At 37.7% G+C, this 22,469-nt stretch overlaps 1 protein-coding gene across 4 annotated transcripts; it reads right to left on the reverse strand.

The window, feature by feature from the left end:
• Nucleotides 1–427: 427 nt before the first annotated feature.
• On the reverse strand, nt 428–18,908 carry GLYATL3 (glycine-N-acyltransferase like 3). 4 transcript variants are annotated; one of them, XM_081044242.1, is made up of 7 exons: nt 18,636–18,724; nt 14,226–14,342; nt 10,326–10,428; nt 9,912–10,019; nt 9,051–9,177; nt 5,305–5,431; nt 428–1,759 (listed from the first exon to the last, which is right to left on the reverse strand). In XM_081044242.1, the coding sequence occupies exons 3-7, from the start codon at nt 10,362–10,364 to the stop codon at nt 1,333–1,335; spliced, it is 828 nt and encodes a 275-aa protein (XP_080900368.1). In that variant the 5' UTR covers nt 10,365–10,428; nt 14,226–14,342; nt 18,636–18,724; the 3' UTR covers nt 428–1,332. The 4 variants fall into 4 exon arrangements, with proteins under 4 accessions (XP_080900368.1, XP_080900367.1, XP_080900366.1 ...); XM_081044241.1 differs by lacking the exon at nt 10,326–10,428 and adding an exon at nt 15,961–16,125 and having other exon boundaries at nt 18,636–18,702; XM_081044240.1 differs by lacking the exon at nt 10,326–10,428 and having other exon boundaries at nt 18,636–18,908.
• Between the last annotated feature and the right edge of the window lie 3,561 nt (nt 18,909–22,469).

Genomic DNA, 22,469 nt, shown 5'->3' on the forward strand with positions numbered 1-22,469 from the left:
GAGTCATCTTACTATTAGAAAGAAAATAAGGCTAATATATTACTGCCAGATCCCAGGCAGGAGTAACCCCTGCTTAATTAATGCCAACGATAATGAGCATCCCTGGGGCAGAAAATAGACCATGTTCTCCCAAGAGCTTATGGACTCTGGTTACTGGGTGCTCTTCCTTCTGGCGCTAAGGAGACGTTTCCAGGTAACCAGTGGCTCAGGATGACGTAAGCATATATTCACTCGCCAGGAATCTTATTTTTTATGAAAATGATGTTCTCCTTCAGCTAATTTGTTTACTTATCTCAGAATAAATACCTAAAATTTGGATTTCCTCTTATCTTTGTAGGTGGAATTTTGTGAATCTCTGATGGTTAAGTAACTAATGTTTTCGATATGGCGAAGTCAACTTTATCCAGACTAGACAAATCCAACCATTGTGTGTGTGCCTGCTTTTATTGCAAATGGGAGAACACTGATTGTGGATGTTTACCTCTTCCTTTACTGTCCTTGAAAGATATACATACACAAGCAATTGGAACCCAAATTAAAAAAAAGAAATACTGACAAGGATAAAAGACTAATGAATGTATTGATTTAATTATTTAAGCATTTAAATTTCCTTTACAAAAAAGATACATGATTTTGTGAAGAAAAAAAAATAGATTGAAATCAAAATGACAACATCCTGGCTCAGCCTCCAGCTCTGATTGCCTGTGTAATCTTGAAGTCATTTATTTCCCTTGGTCCTCAGATTCTTCATATGTAATGAGATAATTACCGTTTATTATCTTAACAAAATTCAATGTGTTTACATACGTATAGAAAATATGAAAGTATATCTATGCATGTGTGTTAAATATGTATGTTTATTTGTGCATTTGCATATCACGTCTATATATACATCTTAGTTTCTAATGAGAAAGCAAATTATACACAAAGAGGCTGGAATAGGTGACAGGTAAGGTGCAGTCCTATGCTGACATCATCTATTTCTAGCGTTTAAAACGCCCATATCTTCATTCCTCCATCCAATGCAACTGAGTGGTGGGAATTTGTTAGAAATGTAAATTCTCCGGCTCTACCTCAGACTTACTGAATGAGACAGCGGGGAGAGAGAGACTCAGCAGTTTGTGTAGCAACCTGCCCTACGTACAGTGATTTACTGCGGAAACCTAAGAGAGTCAGGACTTCTCAGGCTGATCCTGCATGTCTTCTCCAGGCCCTTTTCAACAACCCAAGAGTCTCCTGATCTGAGTTTTAATGTTCTCCTCATTTGCAGCTAAGGAGTATGTATATGAGTATGTTCAGGGAAAGGAAGAAAATTCCTCGAGTCTCACTGGGCTAGAGGTAAACTCGACCAGAGAAAGCTGCAGGGGTGAGAATAAGCCTATGAAAACGACAAGGCAAGAACTCAGCATGGATACTCTTCAGGAGGCCTATGGATGCCATGTTGTCATCAAGGACATTGCCCTGAGAGGGGAACCCCCGGCTTTGCAACTTCCTGGCCAGGGTGAGGGCCACCAGCCGGCTATAACCTTTTCTGCGATGCTCTGGCAGGGTGTAGCCATGGCACATGGTGGCAAACTGGTCTGTGATGGACCAAGAGATGGGCTTTCCCTTGTCGTCACGGACACACACACTGGGGAAGCAGGAGATGAGGCTGGCGATGTACCGGAGACACTGCTCGTTGCCACCTCGTGACCACGTCCGGTTGAGCAGATCAGCCTCAGCCACACTCAGGTAGGTTAGTCGTGGGGGAGAACTCTTCCTGGAAGAAATCGACATGAGAAGAAACATGAACTGTGAACTCAGGATCGTGTGACCACAAACAACTTTTTATAGTGATTCAGACTGAGACCCTATCTGTGGGGACAGAGCCCCAGAAAGCAGTTTCCAGGCTCTCGGCCTCACGTGAAAGGTGCTGGCTCGGGTAGTAGATGGCCATCATCTGTGACTAGTCGGCCATCAGCTGTGGCTAGTTGGCCGTCAGCTGTAACCAGTGAGCCATTGGCCACTGATATAACTGCCGTGGCTGCATTGGTTGGTCAGTCGGTTGGTTGGCAGGCAGAAAAGCGGACAGCAGGTTGCGCGTCGTGTGAACCCAGCCTCCAGTGAGACCATAGTGGTATGACTCCCCTACCTATGGCTCCGCGGGTGTTCCTGTTTGGCCTCACCATGTCCTGTGTTCTTATGTGGGGAGCGGGAGCTGAGACCCCGCAGGCCGCCCGGCGTGACAAATGGCGCAGCGAGCAGGGTCTCCCAGATGACACTATCACAGAGACAGTGCCTAACAATTTTCCATGAATTAGACTTTACCCACTTACAAACATCGTTCAGGGCTTCATTTCTGATAGGATGAAATACTCATTATTGCAAATTTAAGTCTTTCCTTCTAATTTTATGCCCATTTGTTATTGTCCTCAGTATAGACCAAGGCAACTAAAACAGTTCTTAGAATTCTCAGGCTAAGTCCTGAGTTTGCTGAAACCCTCTCCGAAGCCTGGACAAGTGGGTCTCCTAACTTTTTCCTTGGCTGAAAAACATGTTTTAGGATAGAGCTTCTCTCTTTATGTATCCATGGCGAGAAAATACAAATTACTTAACATTCCAGGCATATGTAGGTGCTCAAAAGAATGCTACTTCTTCCAGACCTTCCCCTAAAAGGTTTAAGAAAAGCATAGGGATTGGTGCAATTTCTAAGAACCGAGATGGATAACCAGTCTATGGGGCTGGTTGTGCTTCAGAATTTGCTTTTGTTCTTGAAATTATCAGGGTGGTGAGACCATCCTTAGTGACTGTTAATGTCATTCAAACTATGATCTTCTTTTTAAAGCACTCATTTGTGTTTTCTTTTCATTAGTGGTTCTGTAGGGTTAGCTCACCTTCTAGGAATACTGTTGGCTCTGGCACTGGGACAATCAGCTAACCACTAAGCAGGGGTAAAGAATAAACAAATACAAGCAATAACTGGCATAATATAATTTTTAATTTAATGAACTTTAAAACAAAGGCAAAGAAACCTCAGGCAGAAATGTCAGTGCAAATAAAAACATTGCTAAGGCAAGCGTTTCAGGAGTAGTTGTACTAGAGACTGACCTTGTATCTGAAGGGCAGGGTATCCAAAATAAAGTACACATTTGGGTAATGACTTTGTCTAACTTCAATGAAGAAGGTAGCAACGTAAGTCAAAAACTGACTTTAAAGGGCTTGACTGGGAATAGAGGAAAATTTTAATATCTCAGGAATATGACAGGAAACAGACTGTGGGGAAACTCTGAATCTCTGAAGGACAAATAGCCTGGTTTCTTTAACAAAAAGTAATACAAGAAATATAAAAGATGAAAGGGGAACCTATATGTCAAAAGAATCTCAAGAGAGATATTAACCAACTGCAATGTATGAACCTTATTTAGATGCTTATTCAAAACAAATAAACTGCTAAAATATAATAATTTGGGAAATGTTACTACTAACTGGTTATTTTACTTTAAGGAAATTATTATTAACAAAATTTTAAAGGGTTGTACAGAAAAGAATTAACACAGCAGGCTTGAGGCCTATCTTTATCTTTATAACTATCTTTAGAGAAGCCTGCTTGCCAGGTTGGCCCTTGACGGGTGTTTGGCAATTTGAATTTCTGGAGGGTTCCTGCCATTCCCAGAACAGATATGAGTGGCTCACTGTGCTTAACTGTTTGTATAATCAACATGGTTTATGCTGAACACCTGCTTTCCTCCTGGGACTCTAGGATATTGGCATATGCCAGGCAGAGGGTGCCTCCAATAAAAATCCTCATGTGTTGTCACAACTCATTGCTGGGGAAATTAAGAGTGTCCTATGTGACTCCACTGGGAGAGGACTCTGGGAAGTCTGTGCCTGGTTTCCTCTGGACTTTGTCAATGCCCCTTTCCCTTTGCTGATTTTGATTTGTATCCTTTCATTGTAATAAATCACATTACAGTCATGACTATATATGTTGAGCCCTGTGAGTCCTCCTAGCCAATCACTGAGGTGGTGTCTCGGGGATCTCTATCACAGACATGATATTAGTATTTGTTTTAAGGATCCTTATCTCATGGAGATATATATTCAAATATTTAAGAATAATGGGGTAATGTCTGGTATATTTCCTTCAGAATAACCCAGGAGGTAGAAAGAGTACATGGGGTATGGATGAAATAAGATAACCCATATATCGATGGGAGGAGGTTCATTGCAGTAGTCTCTCAACCTTTGTGTTTGAAAATTTTCATAACTAAAAATAATAAAGTCTAGTTGCTTTATGTCACTTACAGTGTCCATTCTTTTTTAGGTTTAGTCTTGTTTTGCTCAACAATTCCTTTAACATATTGCACAGAAGTGAAGAAAACTAATATTCACCAAGGTGGGTACTTTTCAAGTATCATGTTTCATTTATTTACAAAAAAAGATGTAGGAACGATATAGTTTAATTTTCAAGAAGAAATTGACTGAGATGCAGAAAGATTAAACAGAAGGGAAGGTAACTAGTAAATGACAGAGCAGGGACTCCAAAGTGAGAAGAAAAGAAGAATGCATTCATGAACCAACAAATGTTTTGAAGTATTGGATTCTGGAATCAGGTGTCTTGGGATTTATTTCCTGGCTCTGCAATTTACTCCTCTGTGTTACTTCAACTCTGTTCAAAAAGGAAATGAGTTGGAAGCGGGTGGGATTGTGAAATTGTAGATGCTTTTAGAAAAACTTGTGAATGAAAATGGATTCAAGTGTTTTATGTGAAGATATTGAGACCTTTCTGTCATGCACTCCTGTCTCATGGTAGAAAATTCTGAAGATTAAATAATAATGACAAAGGAATGATAATAGCACTACTTTACAGGGATGTGGAAAGGATTCAAGAAGTAATATATTTAAAACATTTAATGTCTGGCAGTCACACACCCTCATCTCTAAAACAACAACAAAAATCAATGACAACCACCTTGGGCTCAGACAACAGAGGTTATTTAGAATTATTTGGGGCAGGAGGATGCCAAGGAATGATTTTTCTGTGTATACTGTGAAAATATAGGACTCCTAAGTTCATTTATTACTATAGAGAAAGACTGATTTGATTTTGCAGGGAATTATGAGCAGTCAAGCACAGCAGAAAGGAACACACACACACACACACACACACACACACACACACACACACACACTCAAATTTAGACTCAATGGCCCAAATTCAAGTTGCCTAAATATTCCTTAATGACACCAAGTACTCGAGGTGCAGCTCTTTGTACTTTTATAGCAGTAAGTCCTATCCCAAATGCATAAACTTGATTTACATACACAATACTGGTGTCTGGCAGAGTTGAAGCAGGAGAAAACCGCACGGCCTGGAAGGAAGTTAGCTTTACATCCAACTGCTTTGAGTGTGCAATAGCTTTGGAAACATCATATAACTCTCTCTGCAACCCTGTATACAGAAAGACGTGGGCATTTTATTTGAAAGTGTGAAAAGGAAATTTCTTGCACTATTTTTATACTAAGTATCATTAATACCACCAGTCTGCTAAATTGTGTTATCCAAACTACTGTGTATTTATATGTGAATTATTACAGCTATTCCCTATCTGATTTGCAAACTTTGTGTGGGATTTTCAGACGTTGTGTGGAATTTTCAAAGTCTCATCATGTTTTCGGTCATGATCATGATCTTCCATGGAAATTTCTGATGGGACTATCCCTTAGGAATTTGGAATTTCTTGTGGGACTTTTGATTTTTCTAACTCCTCTGACTGGTCTTAAGCTCCTTAAGGTAAGGGACATTTTATAGCTCTAAAAGTCTACGATCCACCTTACAGCTAGATATTTATTTGGCATGGCATTCTTTCAGCCTCTTGCCTAAATGCCCATTACAGAAAGATTAAGGTATAAACTTAGTGAACTTAACTCACACAGATAGATCCTACTCATTCATCAAAGCTATACTATATTATCTATACATCTTTATTCAGTACGTGTTCTATGAGAGCACTGTGCTGGATGATGCTTTGCAGTGCGACACAAGAATGGTATGGTCTGTTCTGATACAGCTCACAGCATAGCAGGTTACCTTCTGTTTACTTAGAGCTGATGTTAGGCTTCTCCAAATCCCTATCTGCTCTATCTTTTCCACTCTGGGTCGTCATTGATTGAATCCTCTGGAAATTAACTTCCCCACTTCCTTCTACATCTAATGGCTTGTTTCCTTCTCTTGGAAGTCACTTTCTCTTGAAGAATATATGAGTGGGAAGTCATGTTTAACGGTCTGATACCTGAGCCTTGGCTCCTCTTTCAGGGAATTAAGTCTAAGAGAAAATAAGCAGGTTTTCAAATTAATGCTATTAAAATTATAGGTGTTGTGGCTAACATCCTATTATTATAACACTGAATTGTATCTGAGTAATTCAAAAGATTATGAGAGAAAAATAGGTCATGCTAACCAAAGGTATGGATGATAGTTCAAACAGCATTTCTTTCTCCTAAGTTAGACTGAACAAATTCTTTCTAAAAGTCAGAATCACATTTCTTTAAAAAAAAAACAAAAAAACTTTTAAAATGATAAGATGTAACAGATACAGAACACTGCATAAAAATGCATAGCTTAATTATTATATATTTTAACTACATCCTAGTAAAGCCACAAAATAGAAATTGATTAGCCACTTTCTATTTACTACCCTCCCAATCATAATCCCCTCTCTCTCCTTTAAAAATAACCACATCATTTTTTATGATAGTTACTTCCTTGTTTTCTTTATGGTTTTATTATCCAAGTGGGCATCCTTAAACACCAAAGTTTGATTTTACCCATTTTTTTGTCTTGTAAATCTTTTAATCTGCAGGTTTTCTTTTAATCCCCACTTCCACTTTAAAAAAATTCTTTCAACTTATTTGTTAAAGAATCCAGTTGTTTGCTGAGTAGCGTTTCCATGGTAGGGATTTTGGTCATTCTCTCTCTACAGTGCTGTTGACTACATTCTCCTGTCCATGGTATGGGTTACCACTTTTAACAAATGACTTTCTTCTTTCTCACTGAAGTAAAGAAATTCCACCTATTCTGTCTTTGTCCACCCTACTTCCTTAGAAAGGGAAAGGTTGCCAGTGGGATAGGCCAGACTCAGGACATTTATTGAACCACGGTTACCAGAGGGCGAGCTTCTGAAACTCTCGCAACGGTGATCATGTAGACAATTTCTTTCTCACCCATGCAGAGTGAGCCCAGGAGCTTGGCCGGTTTGGATAGCTGCATGCTTTTTCCTTTCCTGCCCTCGCATGGCAAACACAAAGAGTTTGGCTCCTCTGAGTAGGTTAGTGTGTTAACTCTAACTTAATATTTTTTATGGAGGGCTCTTAGATTAAAAATGACAAAGGCGCTGCTGTGCAGGGTGCGCTGTTCGTTGCTCTGCATACCCAGTGCTGAATGAAGTAGCTCTGTTCTCTCATGCTCCATCTGTCCAGGCAGCCAGCCCAACTAGTAGCTGCCACTAGAACCTGCACTGTGACAAACTATAAAAGAGTGAACATTTACATGGCAGTAGATAGGCTTTGTTCATGGAATTGTGCATGATTTGGGGATGTCATGGAAACAGCACCTTTTTAGGTGCTCTGATTAAGAATAATAAAGATACTGATGACCTCTTAGAAGCTATTCAATAGTCCAGGGAGATTACAGCTATTACTACAAAAGCCGATAGTCAAGAGACCACATGAGAAGCCACAGGTAATATCTGCCGTGACTTACATGCTAAATGAGGGTCCGTCACCGCTCCAGATATCTTACGTGCTACTAATTCTTATCTGTCATCACTAAGCCTTCAGGAAGGACAATTGGGTTAATTGAAATGACTATAATTGACTCATGGCTATCAGCTCAGCCTTCTGAAAAAAAGAAATATTGGCAATTATGGGGATATTCTCTCTATAATGATGGATTCACATGATTTGAGTATAGTAGGCCTATAGTACCAACATCCATCCAATTACTGCCATTTTTCATATCAAGGAAGAGTTATATCTATTTCCATGTTAAAGTAATACTGGTGAGAAAAATTTTCTCAATTGGCTAAGCAAGTGGTAGAACCATGTCTCACTTCTAGTTAGCATAACAGGGGTAAATGTGTAAAGATGAGAGATAGTTTAGAACCTCCACCAAAGGTCTTTTTGAGCACTTGTAAATGGATTTTATACAAGATCCTGCATTTTCAGGTAATGAATATGCATCAGTCATTGTTTGTCGATGGACAGAAGCTTTTCCTTGTGAGAGGGCTTCAGCTGTTTGTGGCTGAAAAATAATACCAGACTTTATATTTCTAACGTGGGAGTCCTTTCCTTCCTGTCAAATGATCAAGGGACTCATTTTACTGGGGAAGTCATATGAACAGTAACTTCATTGCCTGTATTAACCCCAGTCATGGAAACTTGAAAGAGTAAGTGATAACACTGAAGCTGAAACTGTCCATCCAAACTATCAGAAACTCGTTATCTGTTTCTGTCTTGGCCTAAAGGTCTTCCACTAGCATTGGTGGCCATTCAATTACCTCCTTGGAGCTCACATTTACTCTTTCCTTATAAAATCATTTCAGGATATCCTATGCAGATCACTTGCTTGTCTCTTTCCAGAATTATTTACTTCAGAAAGAAGAAAAGCTTACCTATTCTCTTAGTCTTAAATCAGAGTATTTGAAAACACTGTAATAGTAAAGAGTTAAGAGTATTAAGGAAAAATATGCTGTGATATTCAATGATATCCATATTACAGTAACAGTAGAAAGAAAAATATTACTTCAAAGCAGCCCCATTTAAATGGTCTCCACCTACCCCAAAGGTCAACTCTCTTTGGGCATAAAAAATAAGTGTTCATACAAAAAAGTAAAGCATAAATAGTAAATATATAAAATGTATGGATATGTATTTGTGAATATATATAGATATATAGATACACACACACACACACACACATATATATATCATATGAAATGTCATATTTATATATCTGGTATATATGACAAAAAAGGATTTAATGACTGCCTAGATCTTGCATTTGACCTCACCTTGTATTTGAAAAACTTGGTCCCAGTTGATAACATCACATTCTTCCAGCAGCCCTTGGAAAGCCTTGACATCCTTGTAGAATACAGCATAGGCATTAGTGTAATGGTCCAGGTCATCTGTCTCAGCCTAGCACAGAAGACACAATCATAAACACACAAACATGTCCTCTAGAGAACTCCTAGATAGATTAGATACTATTAGCTACACGTGTCTGAATAATTTCCATTAGCAAAATTAGCCACCTATAAACAGAGGCTAACTGGGAATGTGGCTAATATACTTTAGTGAGGGAAAGGACAGAAATTTTGGCGCTTTTGCTTATTTCTTCTCATATTAGGGAGGTTTTAAGACCCTTATTTCACAATTTTGTAGGGTTTTACTTATTTATAGAAACAAAAAGTGTATAACTCAACGGACTCATGTATAAGACCCAAATAGAACTCTCAGAACTTTCCTAATGTGGTCAGGGAGTGCATCTTTGATCAGCTGAGCCTCTCTTTGGTCTCAGAGGCAGAATGGGGTAGATGTTGTCTTTTTTAGTCTCCTTCCTTATTTACCCACATGACCAAAGTCATTGGTCATCAGGAATCACCAACCCAGTAAAACACTAGTATGCTTCTAGAGGTTATGAAACACTACAGAGATCCTTTCTGAATGCACTGAAACTAGAGGTTTTACATACGTCTGATACCTCAAAGCCAGTGAAATTAGAAGCTAATGGTAAAATACGTAGCTTTTCAAGCTAAAGTATGACTATGATGGTTATAATAGTACTTTTACCTACTCTTTTCTTTCCAATTGATGCCAACATTTTTATTATTATTATTATTATTATTATTATTATTGCCTTTCAAAACTACCTCTTTCTTCCGCCGAGTGATAACAGCTTTGAAGCGTGGCCATGAATCCAATACCACTTCCTTTTGAAAGGGATTCCCACGATTTATGTTCATCACTGCTCCATAAACCTGAATCAGAGAACCCAGAGATACAAGCCAATCATATTACCAGATGTTTAAGTTGCACTATTACCCTCTTTACTTTTTGATCTACTGTAGAATTATCGCCACCAGAGGGGAAATTATAAGTATATACACAGCATACACACATACAAACTTCTCTCTTGGCACATGAAAACTGGTAAAAATAAGTCTATGAAAGCCTAAGAAAACTCTCCCTGAACTTATATTTTTAATAGTACAATAGTGAGAGGTACTAAATCAATAGGCTTACCAGATGGGTGCTTGGCACATAGGTCAGCAATAAATACTTACTGAATGAATCAGAATCTTCTGTATGGATTTAGGGCTCATACATCTTTTAGAAGTTCCACAGATAATTTTGATGTTCAGCTGCTTTGGAAGTGTATTATACTATCTGAAAATAATGTGTGAAATGCAACTACTCCTTCAATCCTGAATTACAATTAAACATCACTTGGTGGTGACATACCCCCCTCTCTAAATAAACCAAAACCACCCCCCTGCATTTCAGGTTTGATGGAGCAAGGCTCTGTAAGTATTCCCTGAGGGTTGTAACTATGTCTCATTCATTATCATATTCATGAAACCTGCCATAGCTGATCAGATGCTTTTTGACTAAACAATACTGAAGTAATGTTAGAATTCTGTCCTGTGGCCCTTCACATTTATTTCTTCACTAAGAAGCAAAGATGTCTGTCCCACAAAATAACCATATTTTATATGTGTGCTTCTAGGGAAGAGAAAGTTGTGGAAGGAATGAGGAGCCCTGAGCTCTAGGCCAATGTTCATAGCAGCAATTTATAATAGATAAAAATGGAAAATAATGTAAATGTCAATCAAAAGTGGAAAAATTAGTGGCCTAGTCATACTCTGGATTACAAAACAGCACATAATGTCGAGCAAAAGAAGCTACATTAAAAAGATACTTATTGTGTGATTCAATTGATATAATATACCAAACCACAGAAAGCTACATTATGGCTTTAAAAGTCAGGATAGTGGTTATTTTGGGGGAGCAGGGAAAGGTATTGATTGGAAAGGAGTGTTGGGGGGCAGAAGAGTGGCCTCTGAAGTAATGTTCTTTCTTGAAGTGGAGTTACACATATATTGGCTATGTGAAAATTCACTGAGCTGCATAAGTATGTTATATGTACTTTCAAGTAGGTGTTCAATTTCAATGAAAGAACTAAATTATAAGGACATTGGAACCTATATTTTACCTCCTTTATCACTATCTTAATAAAAATCCACTGGCTTCAATGCCTAGAACGTTTCCAGCTCTCTTCTGTTTTCCACAATCTGGAACTCATTCAAGTCTTCTCACAGAATGTGTCTTCCCTATTTAGTCTGGCTGATACCAGTGTAACAGGTATCCATCTTAGTAAAAAACAGGTATGGATCCGTCTTAGTGAAAATCAAGACCTAAAGTAAACTTGAATGGTCGTGGCTTGTTCTGTTAATCATTCAATTCTGGGGCTGCTGGTCATACATTTACTACAGAGTAATACATAAGTTTATTAAAATGGTTTCACACGAGGAAACCATACACCCTTATTCAAGAGTGGAGCTTAAATATGATTGGTATGTTTGGACAGTTAAAAGGAAAAAACTCTGTTCAATATTTAGATTCTGAAAGGATAAAAACACCTAACTTGTTTGTCAAAGATTTGGAATCAGCTGAAAGATTTGGCATTGGTTGAAAACAAACAAATCCTTCCAATAGTTGTTTATTCAAGGGGTGAGTATTGAGAGCAGGTGGGGAGTGGCTAGGGGAAAGCAAAGATGCTGGAGGAGTGAGCAGTTAGAGCTTGTGAAGGACATTTGGAGAGAGATTTATTCACTTTAACACTAAGATGAAATTATAAAATGCATAGCCATGACTCCAAAGAATGGAAGAGAAATGAACAATAAAACTATCTTTTCTTTATCTTTTTTTTTTTAATTCTTTAAAGGACATAGTGTAAATGAAAGGATATTTTCAAAGTATGGTCAGAGATCCAAAGCCAGGCATCACATAACAATTCAATAACTGAAGTAGGATAAAGAGATCCAGGGAAAAAGAGACTCAGTGTATGGAAAATGACAAACTGGGAGTACCAAGCTAAGCAGCTATTAAAGAGAAAATTATATAACAAAGACATCAATTTGTGTCTACCTGTTTCATTTCTTTAATCCTTACTTCAAATGAAGTTATGAGAGGCAAACATTTCAAAACAACACTCAGTTTGGAATCTGATAAATTGGATTTAAATCTGAACTCTAGCACTTAGTGATGGGGAATTGACTTAGTAACATCATCTGTAACATTGTAGTATAAATATCGGCTTATTCAGAGGTATTAGTATAACAGAGGGGTTAGTATTATAGAGCTATTAATATTAGTTTTGATCAAGCTCAAATGAGATAGCATGAAATATATATATTTTTAAATTATACATGCTATTCAGATCAAGTCAACTAATCTGAATTCAGAAGCCTTTAGAATAAGATTTGAACAGATAGGGAATAAGTAATTATTGTATAAAGCTTCCAGTGACCAGTCAACATCAGCTTATTGAGTAATTATTATGAGCAAAGCCCATGCCAAGCACTGAAGGAGGATTAAAAAAAAAGAAAAAAGAAAGAATGAAAAGAAAAAAATCAACATCTCCATCTAGGCATCTGGTAGCTAGGTTGCTGTGGGAAAAGCAATAGATATAAAATCAAAGGAACTGAGATTGGACTCTGCTTCTTTATTTGTTGTTATTACGTTTCTGAGCTTCAATTTATTCACTTATACAATGGGTTAATAAATCTCTTACAAAGTTGTTGGAAGAATAAAAAAATTGAAATTCCCTATATGCTAAAATACTATGCAAATATACTAATTATAATTTAAAGTCCCATCATTTGTCTTGATGATTATAACATCTTTCATGACCCTGCAAAAAGTCACCAAAACTTTTTAGTTCTCTCGGCAAAAAAGTTAGTCAGACATTGTTAAATAAATGTAGCTGGTCATCTCATTCCATCTATTCACCTCAGCACCAGTATTCAGAATGGGAAAATGTGGGTTAGATTGCCTATTTGGTACTTTTTCAGCTGTATGACCTCAAATTAGCTCTCTGATTTTCCCTACCACATATAGTTTAAGCACAATCAATAAGCCAAGATGACTAGATTTAATCAACCCAGTACAGTGCATTAAGGACTTTCTCTAATCATTTTTGGCCAAATTTTAGTGTAAATAAAGATTATCTAAGATATTTATTGAAAATACAGATCTCTGGTCTCTATCTTCAGAAACTATGATTCATTATATCTCTTCTAGGTTATTAGCATGCCTGCAACATTTGAAAACCACTGTTGTTGGGCTCTTTGCTCAAGAAACTCAGTCCTCAAAGACAATTTTATTGCATTCTGCATTTTTCCTCCAAGGGCTTAAAACATTTCTAACCTTACATTTAGTTGTAACCTTTGATGGTTATCTTCCACAATAACTTCCACAATAACTGACCATGTTTCCCTGAAAAAAAAAAAAAATAACTGACCATGTTTCCCTGACCATGTTTCCCTGATGGTCCCTAGCCGGACCATCAGCTCTAATGCGTCTTTTGGAGCAAAAATTAATATAAGACCCAGTATTTATATTTTATTATATTAAAATAAGACTGGGTCTTATATTAATTTTTGCTCCAAAACACACATGATGATCCAGCTAGGTCTTATTTTCGGGGAAACACTGTGAGTTACCAGCAAGCGCTCTTAGACTTTTAGAAGACTTGAACAGATAGAAGCTTGAGGACCAATAAAGCCATTGAAAAAGCTTCAAAAATAAAGATTTTGAAATAAACAGAAAAAAAATTATCACAATCCCTAAACTTCAGTTCTATTGTGTACCTAGATTATGTTCTTACCAGCAATACCACCCATTAAAAAAAAATAGAACTTGAATTTACCTTAGAAATAATCTAGTCTAGCATTAGCAAACTTTTCCTGGGAGTCATCCAGAGTAACTGTCAAAAATATAATTATCTGGGCCATATCCACAATCTACGGAATCAGTCTCCCACAGGACTGGGAGGCTGTGAGATTAACAAGGGCTCCCGAATAGCCTTATACCACCAGAAAAACTTGAGAAACAGCCACGAGTCTGGCATTATTTTACAGATTAATAAAATAAAGACACAAAATAAAACAGAGTTATAGTACCTTGAGTGATTCAGGAAAGTGACTTTTCAACATTTTCTCCAGTATCAGTAATTTGGTAGAACAGTTTAGCACCAACATCTTCTGCAGAGCTCTAGCAATTCCACACCTAGGTAAAAACTTGAAAGTACACATTTAAATTTTGCCTGTGAACATTTGCATCTCCCTAGGAATACCCTTGAAGTCCTGTTTTCACTGGATAGAATTCTGAATGCCGTTTCTCCCTCTGAAAAGGGAAGACGGAAGATGGGGAGGCACTGGGATGGTTAAGTCAGAGAAGACATGGAAATGGAGTGCTAAAGATCTAATCCCGGAAAGAGGTCAGTATCTATCCCGGGTACGTCTTCCTGTTATACACATTCATTGTACTCTAAACTCTTCCTTCAGGACACAGTAGCAGTTGTAACTTTACACTTATTCACGTTCCCTTTGATTTAAGTCTCTCTCAAGGAGACAGTGAGCTGCGTAAGGGAAGGGCCCACGTCTGCTTTGTTCTCCACTGTATACCCAGCACCTATCACGGGGATTGGCACAGAGTAAGGGGCATCCTAAGTAGTCATTGAATGGATGACATGAAGTTCAGAGTAAGGGTCTGAGGGTTAGGTAGGGAAAGTTCTTTCTCACAACGCGGGACAAAGGGTAGAGAAAGACTGAAGTGGGTCAGGTGTCGGGTGGTTATGAGACACAACTTGGAGAGAAACACTAGATTGCAGATGAAGAAATAGATGTGAGCAACTGCTGGGGCTCATTTTAGTCAGATAAAGTTCAGGAACCAAAAGAGTGCCTAAATAGAATGTATGCAGCTTCATTCATTCTGATACAATTCTATTTTCTAGGTTTGGGGGCTCCATCTCCCCTGCTTTTTGTTCCCAAGAAAACTACCCCCTTTCCCAACATTCCAATCGGGTCTTGACTAAATTAAAGAAAAAAACCTATTTTTCTATATTCAATGTAGTAGAGCTTCCCTATCTACTCTTCGCAGCCAGGCACTAGGATGGCAAAGGGAACTCGGCTGTACATAAAAACCTAGTGCTTCTGGGATTGTGCTGGATTATTCCTTTATAAGACATTTTCCAGACGGAGAAAGCTACTTGATTTCCCTATGCGGCATCTCTGCGGCTATAAGATACTCAGAGTTCATTGGTGATTTACTTAAAATCCATTGTAAAACACTATCATACAGTTCATGTGAGTTTGAACTTCTAAGAGGCATGTTTCTTATGATCAAGCTCTGTGGGCTCCAGTTCACTGAGTGGCACACCTGAGACATTTGTCTTCTTTACAGGAGTCAGAATAGAACTAAGGGCCAAGGCAGCACCCAAAAATCTGGCTTCTGGATCCCAGTACTCATAGTCCGGGCGATGTTAGAAACTTTGAAAAGATCAAGTTTCTAGACTAAAAGGTTGAACAAAGAAAGAAGTATAGCCATCAACTCTTCACCCGTGTATCTGCTTGACTTTTCACTCACACATGTCATCTTTAAATAAAATTTTAACTTCGTAAGAGATCCTCATTGTCATGGCGCGGAATTAACCCCTGGTCATTCACAAAAGGTGAAAACGTTCACAAACCCGACAAAGGAAGTTTTTATGACAATTAGGGCAGAGAGAGAATGCCCACAGCAGTGTCCAAAGATGACGGCTGCCTCGGACAGGAAGAAGAGAAACACCGGAGGGGGTGGGGTTGGGGAGATCACTGGGGCAGAGTCCAGAACCTGAGAGTGGACAGCAGCATGTACCTTCAGGTTAGCTTTTTCTTATATGGGAAAGGGGGAGTCAGTCAGGCAGGTTTGAGGGCTGGCATCTTCCTGGGGTCTGGTCTGTTTGAAGGTGATGTTATCTCCAGACTCTGGACTCGGACTTGGTCATTGAGGCCTGGGACTTTAATGCGTCACCAGTAAAAACTGCAAGAAGTTTGTAAATTGGTTGCCAGTGTCTGGGTGCCTGAGGATTAAGAAATTGCTGTTTTCCAGGTTAGGATGTTGTTAATTAATGAGGTACGGGTAGCCTTGAGAAAGGGATCAGAGTTCTTTAGTTAATCAGTGAGAGGAAAAATGAAGAGAAAATGGATGACTATCAGGATGGGTCAAACTGCAAATAGACTAAGACTAATTACAGGTAGTTGGATAGCGTGCTCTGCGATGAGTGAAACTGCCAACTAGCTAAGTCTAACTGAATTATTGATTTCCTGAATTTCATCCTTACACTCATGTTAAACACATTAATTTATTCTGGTCCATATCTGTTGAGAAAAAATGAAATTATTTCAAAGGGAAGCTGATCAAGTATCTCTTACTAGGTTTGATGTCTAGAGATCTTTTATGTTCTAATAATAGCAAAGTAGCTAGTGCAAAGGGTAGGAATTCTAAGTAGTGGGTGATGATTTACTTATTTATTGCCTAGTTGGTTCCCAAAAGGATCTAAAACCACTTCGAAACATAGATAAACTGTATTACGAAATATGAAGTCCAAATTAAAATTCAGGCAAGGGGAAAAATAGAGGTACAAAAGTAATAAGGAGTCCAGGTGAGGTCCACAAGCAAAGCGTATGGAGTACAATCCTAAACATAGAGTTGATCCTCTTTATTCATGGATTCCGTATTTGTGAATTCACCTACTTGCTAAAATGTATTTGTAACTCCAAAAATCAATACTGGCAGTGCTTTTGCAGTCATTTGTGGACATGCGCAGAGCAGTGAAAATTTTGAATCTCCCAACACCACCATTTTCAGTGTTTTGCATTTTTTGCTTTTTGTTGGTGATTTCACTGTTTAAAATGGCCCCAAAGCATTGTGTTTCAGTGCCGGTTAGTACAAAAAGGCTGTAATGTGCCTTATGGAAAAAATACACTTGTTAGGAAGCTTGCTTCAGGCATGAGTTATAATGCTCTTGACTGTGAATCCAGTGATAATCAATCAACAATATATATTAAATAATGTGGCTTTAAACAGAAATACATACGCATAAAACAAGGGTATGTGTTCATGGGCTAATGAAAATGTTGTGACCAGAGGCTTGTAGGAAACTAACACTGTATTTTCCTTAGGGGTAATGGTTCAGAATTCACTAAGACAGTGTTCTCTGTGACTTTATTGAACATAAGGACCCTGAACAATAAGAATCGAATGTACTTGCAGGAGGTGAGAGCTCATTTTTTACTCTCAGCTTTCTAGCAGCTAACACAGCGAGAAACAAACGTGATTAGTTACGTGATTCGGTTTGCCCGTAGAATTAATTATACTTATGCTCTTGACCACAGCATTTGCTTGACTTTTCACTTGTACCATCTCTAAATGAAGTCCAATTCTCTAACTTGTAATTATTCAAAACCCCATTTGATCTGGCTTTCATATACCTATTTAGACTAAGCTGCTCTTTCAACTCACAAAATACTTGGGGTGGCAAATGTTTATGACATTAAAATCAGAGACATTTCTTCCAGGGATTCACACAGAGAGGATACTATAATTAATGAACAACATTGGAGAATAGCCTTTTAGTAAACAGTGATGAATTTTATAAGGATCTTTCTCTTATTAAATACCAAAATACTTTTTAAAGGCCACAAAACAGGATGTAGAAATTCTCAGATGCAGAAAGTATTTTTCATTTTTGAATCTAAAAGTTAGGGCAGAGAGACTGACTCCCCCCTTTCCCATATAGAAAGTCATAATGACAGCTATTAACTCTGAAAACTAAAAGATCAGAATATCATGTCTTTACCTCTCACTTATAAATTCCCCATAATTAATGTGTCCTAGAATTGGAAGGCAAAGGTTTGTAAATCCTTTGATGCTTTACAAACTGTTATCAACAACAGACTCACTAACCGAAGTCTGTCAAAGAAAATTATCATGCTCATAGGACTTTTAGAAACTGAAGTTTCTTTGGAGCAAGTGTCCATCAGCACACAGTAAGCACCTAAAGTATTTTATTGCTTAATATTAACTAGACAATGAAAGCACGATCTTCTCCTGGGAGACTTTTAATTCTCATAAATAAATAAAACAGATCACTATTTTTGTGGTGTAATACACCATTTGCAATACAATGGTGGACATTTGTTAATGAGGAAAGAAGTTACTTTTTATTTCTTAAAGCACTTGCAATCTAAAGCTAGCAATTATTTTTCAGATGATAGATTTGCTGCTTAGAGTCATCTCTTATTTGTTTCTCCAGTTGTGCCCATATCATATGCAAAACATTTTATATTTCATCATGCTTATTTTCCCCATATCAAAATTTAACTTAAAACACCAAAAACACCAAACACCAAAAACAAAAAGGAAACATCTTTTCCTCTAAACCTATTAATCTTCCTGTGTAATGCTGAATTTCATCTCTCTATTTTTCTCATTTCTTGACGTTATAACCAATGATTTGAAATTTATTATTTTAATGAATAAATGCTTACCTGCTGTTGGAAGTTCAGCCTGAAACTGAGGTTTTTCACTGTGTAGTAGTGCAGTGGCTCGTTCTCCGTAATGGTTATTCTTTAAGCCTACTTCCCTAATCAGTCCTTAGTGGAAAGAGGAGGAATTGAAAAGAAAAAAATGTGGTCACACCTGTAGAAAGGGAGGAGTTTATGATATCAGGTGAAATTTACCACATATACAGCCCAAGTATTTTCACACCATCTGTTCTTTTCTGTCACATTTAGTCTTGTCGTATAAAGATAATGAATACTAATCTTGATTTGGAGATGGACGGTTTTTGGACACAAAACCTATTCATCAGGATCTCATGGAAAAGAATAAAAAGGAATTGGACTCAGGCAAATGGGGTACAGTAAAATAATATAGACGTTGACCCCTTATATATTTTTATTTATTCTGAAGAAAATGATTTTGCTGCTCTAAACTTCCAAGGATAAAAAGGGGTAATCTCTAGAATATGCTTATGAAGTTCAGAGTATTTTTGAGACTTTTAATTCTTTTACCCTATTTTTTAAAATGAAGTTGTTCAGAGCTTACTCCCCCCTTAAATGGCTGCAATCCAAGTCCCAAATAAACATTTACATGGACATCTCAGCACACAACACAATACCTGAGTCTTCAGAAATAATAAACAGTACAAATGTCTCAAGGCATATGGAGAGTGCTTCAGTTTCAATGTGGTCACATGGGAGAATACTGTTTACCACTGTTAGGTCTCATAAAGTCAAGATCAAATGAAGGGGTAGGTTAGGGCATTCTTTACTTGAAGATGCTGGTTAAAATAATACAATGGGTAAATGGTAGTTGAAAGCAACTGGGGAAATTATGTTAGATGACAACTACTGAATGTCAAAATAAGAGTGTTTTTTTGATCCTGGTGTACTGATAACTTTTTTTTTTTTTTTTTAGAGATGTTACTGAAGGCAAAATACACCTGTACATGGCCCTAAGGCTGCTATGTAAATCTAAGTGTTTTCTAAATATTATTTGAGGAAAATCAATTTAAAAATGAACATAACACAATGTGATATACAGATGATGTATTTACAGAGTCGTACCCTTGAAACCTACTGTGTTTCCCTGAAAATAAGACCTACCCGGACAATCAGCTCTAATGTGTTTTTTGGAGCAAAAATTGATATAAGACCCGGTCTTATTTTACTGGATCTTAACACAGTTACTTAGCCTCCCTATGCCTGATTCTTCACCTACAGTCTGGGGATACTAGCACCTGGTATGGGGTTTAATCCCTCTAGTGTTGTTATTAGGATTAAACATTGGCATAAAGGCATGTATACATGTAATGGGCTTAGACTAGTGTCTGGCATATAGCATACATCAATAAATGACAGAAATTTTTATCATTATTATTAGATAGCCATATTGTCCCATTTGAAAAACCTACATTAACTTAAAAGACCTCCTTGGGGGTATAAAATGGGGTGAAATAGGCTAAGGCACATTAGTTTCTATTAGTTAGAAACTGAACAATTTCATTTTTAAAAAGGAGTCTGTACTTTTATTGAATTTGGAAAACATCTTTCTCTTTGTCCAATTTTAACTATAACCAATCTTTAGATATGGCTGTTACAGCAATTTTACAGCCTTGATCACAGCAGAGGTCACTTTAATGAGGAGAGCAAATATGTAAGCCGACAGAAAGGGATTCTATGGTGGTTTAATATCCAAGAACTACTTTCAATGGCAGCAACTCTGAACAAGAAAAGCCAAGTTATAATACAAAAAGGGCTCAGTCATTTCAGACATGATACAGTCCAAATGGGAAATTTGATTTTCTCCCTGCTTTTGCTTTCTTTCTTTCCTCTCTCTTCCTTAAAGCTGAATATTTCTTGACAATGAATGAAACATGAGAGGATTTAGAAGACTTATGTTTGGAACCTAAGCTAACCTGAATGATTCAATACTAATTTTGACAGGTGCACCTGCATTTATTTTTGGTAAATACACAATGCTAGAATTCCATCCAACCAAATAAGAGAAAGTAAATCCCTTAATTTTAGGTTCCAGTGCAGGTGTCTCATATTTAAACAAAACTTGTTTGTTAAACATATGCCCAAGTGAGAGTTGAGGAAAATGGAAAGGGTCATTTAAAGTCCGAGTTTTAAATGACTGTACACCGAGGTTCTGCAACGTATCTATCTGTGCAGGCTCCTGTCCCAAAATTCACACACACACACACTCACACGCACTTACTGTCACACTCACACACGCCCATTTACCTTCCTTCCTTCAGCAGCTTTTCCTGTATGTTCAGCAACTTTCCCTTCTAATCTTTTTCAATCTGATAGGTGAAAACACTTCATTGTTTTGATTTGCATTTAAGTGATTATTATAAGGTTGAACATCTTTCAAATATTTTTGACCATTTAGGTATATTGAGACTGACCATCTTCCTATTGCTATTTGTTACTGATATTTTGTTTCTATTTTTATATTTGTTTGGAATCTATTTTGGCATAAAGCAGGAATATAAAACTGCCGTCCCTCTGCCCCCGTTTCTAGTGTGGTTAGCAATTTTCTCAAGACCATTTAATGTTTTTCTGCATTTTATTTGAAATGCTATTTTTACCGTATGCTACATTTGTTCTTTTTTAATTGAGGAATATTGGGGAACAGTGTGTTTCTCCAGGGCCCATCAGCTCCAAGTCAGTGTCTTTCAATCTAGTTGTGGAGGCGAAGCTCAGCTCCAAGTCCAGTTGCCGTTTTCAATCTGAGTTGCAGGGGGCACAGCCCACCATCCCACGTGGGAATTGAACCAGCAACCTTGTTGTTGAGAGATCACACTTTAACCAGCTGAGTCATCTGGCCACCGCTCCAGAAGCTCAGCAGCAGCTCGTTGTCTTCAATCTAGTTGTGGAGGGTGCAGCTCACTGCCCCAAATGGGAATCGAAACGGCAACCCTTTTGTTCAGGGGTCGTGCTCTAACCAACTGAGCCATCCGGCTGTCCTTATCATATGAACATTTTTACACTATATATCCTCCATTCCAAAGTGTGTATTTTTAGAATTTAAAGTTCTTGGCATTGGCCTTTATCCTCCCCTCACTGGACAGGAGTTGTATCCTAGTTGGTATGGTCTATGCATGTGAGAACTCAGATGGGTGTGGATACTTGCCACATAGGAAAACGACCATTTGAATTACTAGGACCATGTATAGTTGAATTTTAATTTTATTTGAGTCTGTAATTAAAATTATTCATAAACAGTATACCAAAATTCAACCTTTAAAGAAAATATTGTGTATGTTTTGAATTGCTTCTTGCCTGCCAGAAGATACTGTTGATCTCTCAAAATTAGATCACATACTTTTAAAAGCTACAAATGGGTGGTATGGCCACTCCCACTCGGCAACAAAGGGAAGTAAAAATACTGCTAGAAGGTCAATGATCCGTTAAACATGTTCTGAAACAGCAGACTTTTATTAACTCCTCCCTCCCCACCAAAAGCTATTATAAATGTCATGATTAATGATCAAAATCAGTGAGTTAGGCCTGTATTAGTCACTCTAAAAACATGAAGATTTAAGTTTCCAAATCAAGAGCTTTTAAGTTTTAAGACATTTTGCAAAATCTTTTCCTTTTAGTTGCTTTGCCTGACATGTAGCAAGCAGTCCAAAATATAGAAAAATGTTTCTGTTAAACGCTGCACTACAGGTTTCCTTTCCTGAATGCTTTCTTTACCTCCAGAATCCATTAATGTCCTTCTCGGCCATCATTTCCTAAGAGGCTATTGCTTTTAACCCCTTTACTGAGCTGCTCAGGGTTCCCCCATGGTGTCTGGTCACCCTCATG

Source organism: Rhinolophus hipposideros (assembly GCF_964194185.1).
Source record: "Rhinolophus hipposideros genome assembly, chromosome: 3".
NCBI lineage: Eukaryota > Metazoa > Chordata > Mammalia > Chiroptera > Rhinolophidae > Rhinolophus > Rhinolophus hipposideros.

Coding starts and splice junctions, on each gene's coding strand:
- GLYATL3 (XM_081044240.1), bottom strand. CDS start 14,303: ATGTTGGTGCTAAACTGTTCTACCAAATTACTGATACTGGAGAAAATG. Junction 10,020..14,225: donor ACTTTCCTGAATCACTCAAG/GTACTATAACTC, acceptor TCTCTGATTCAG/GTTTATGGAGCAGTGATGAA. Junction 5,432..9,050: donor CCAAGTTTTTCAAATACAAG/GTGAGGTCAAAT, acceptor TTCTGTATACAG/GGTTGCAGAGAGAGTTATAT.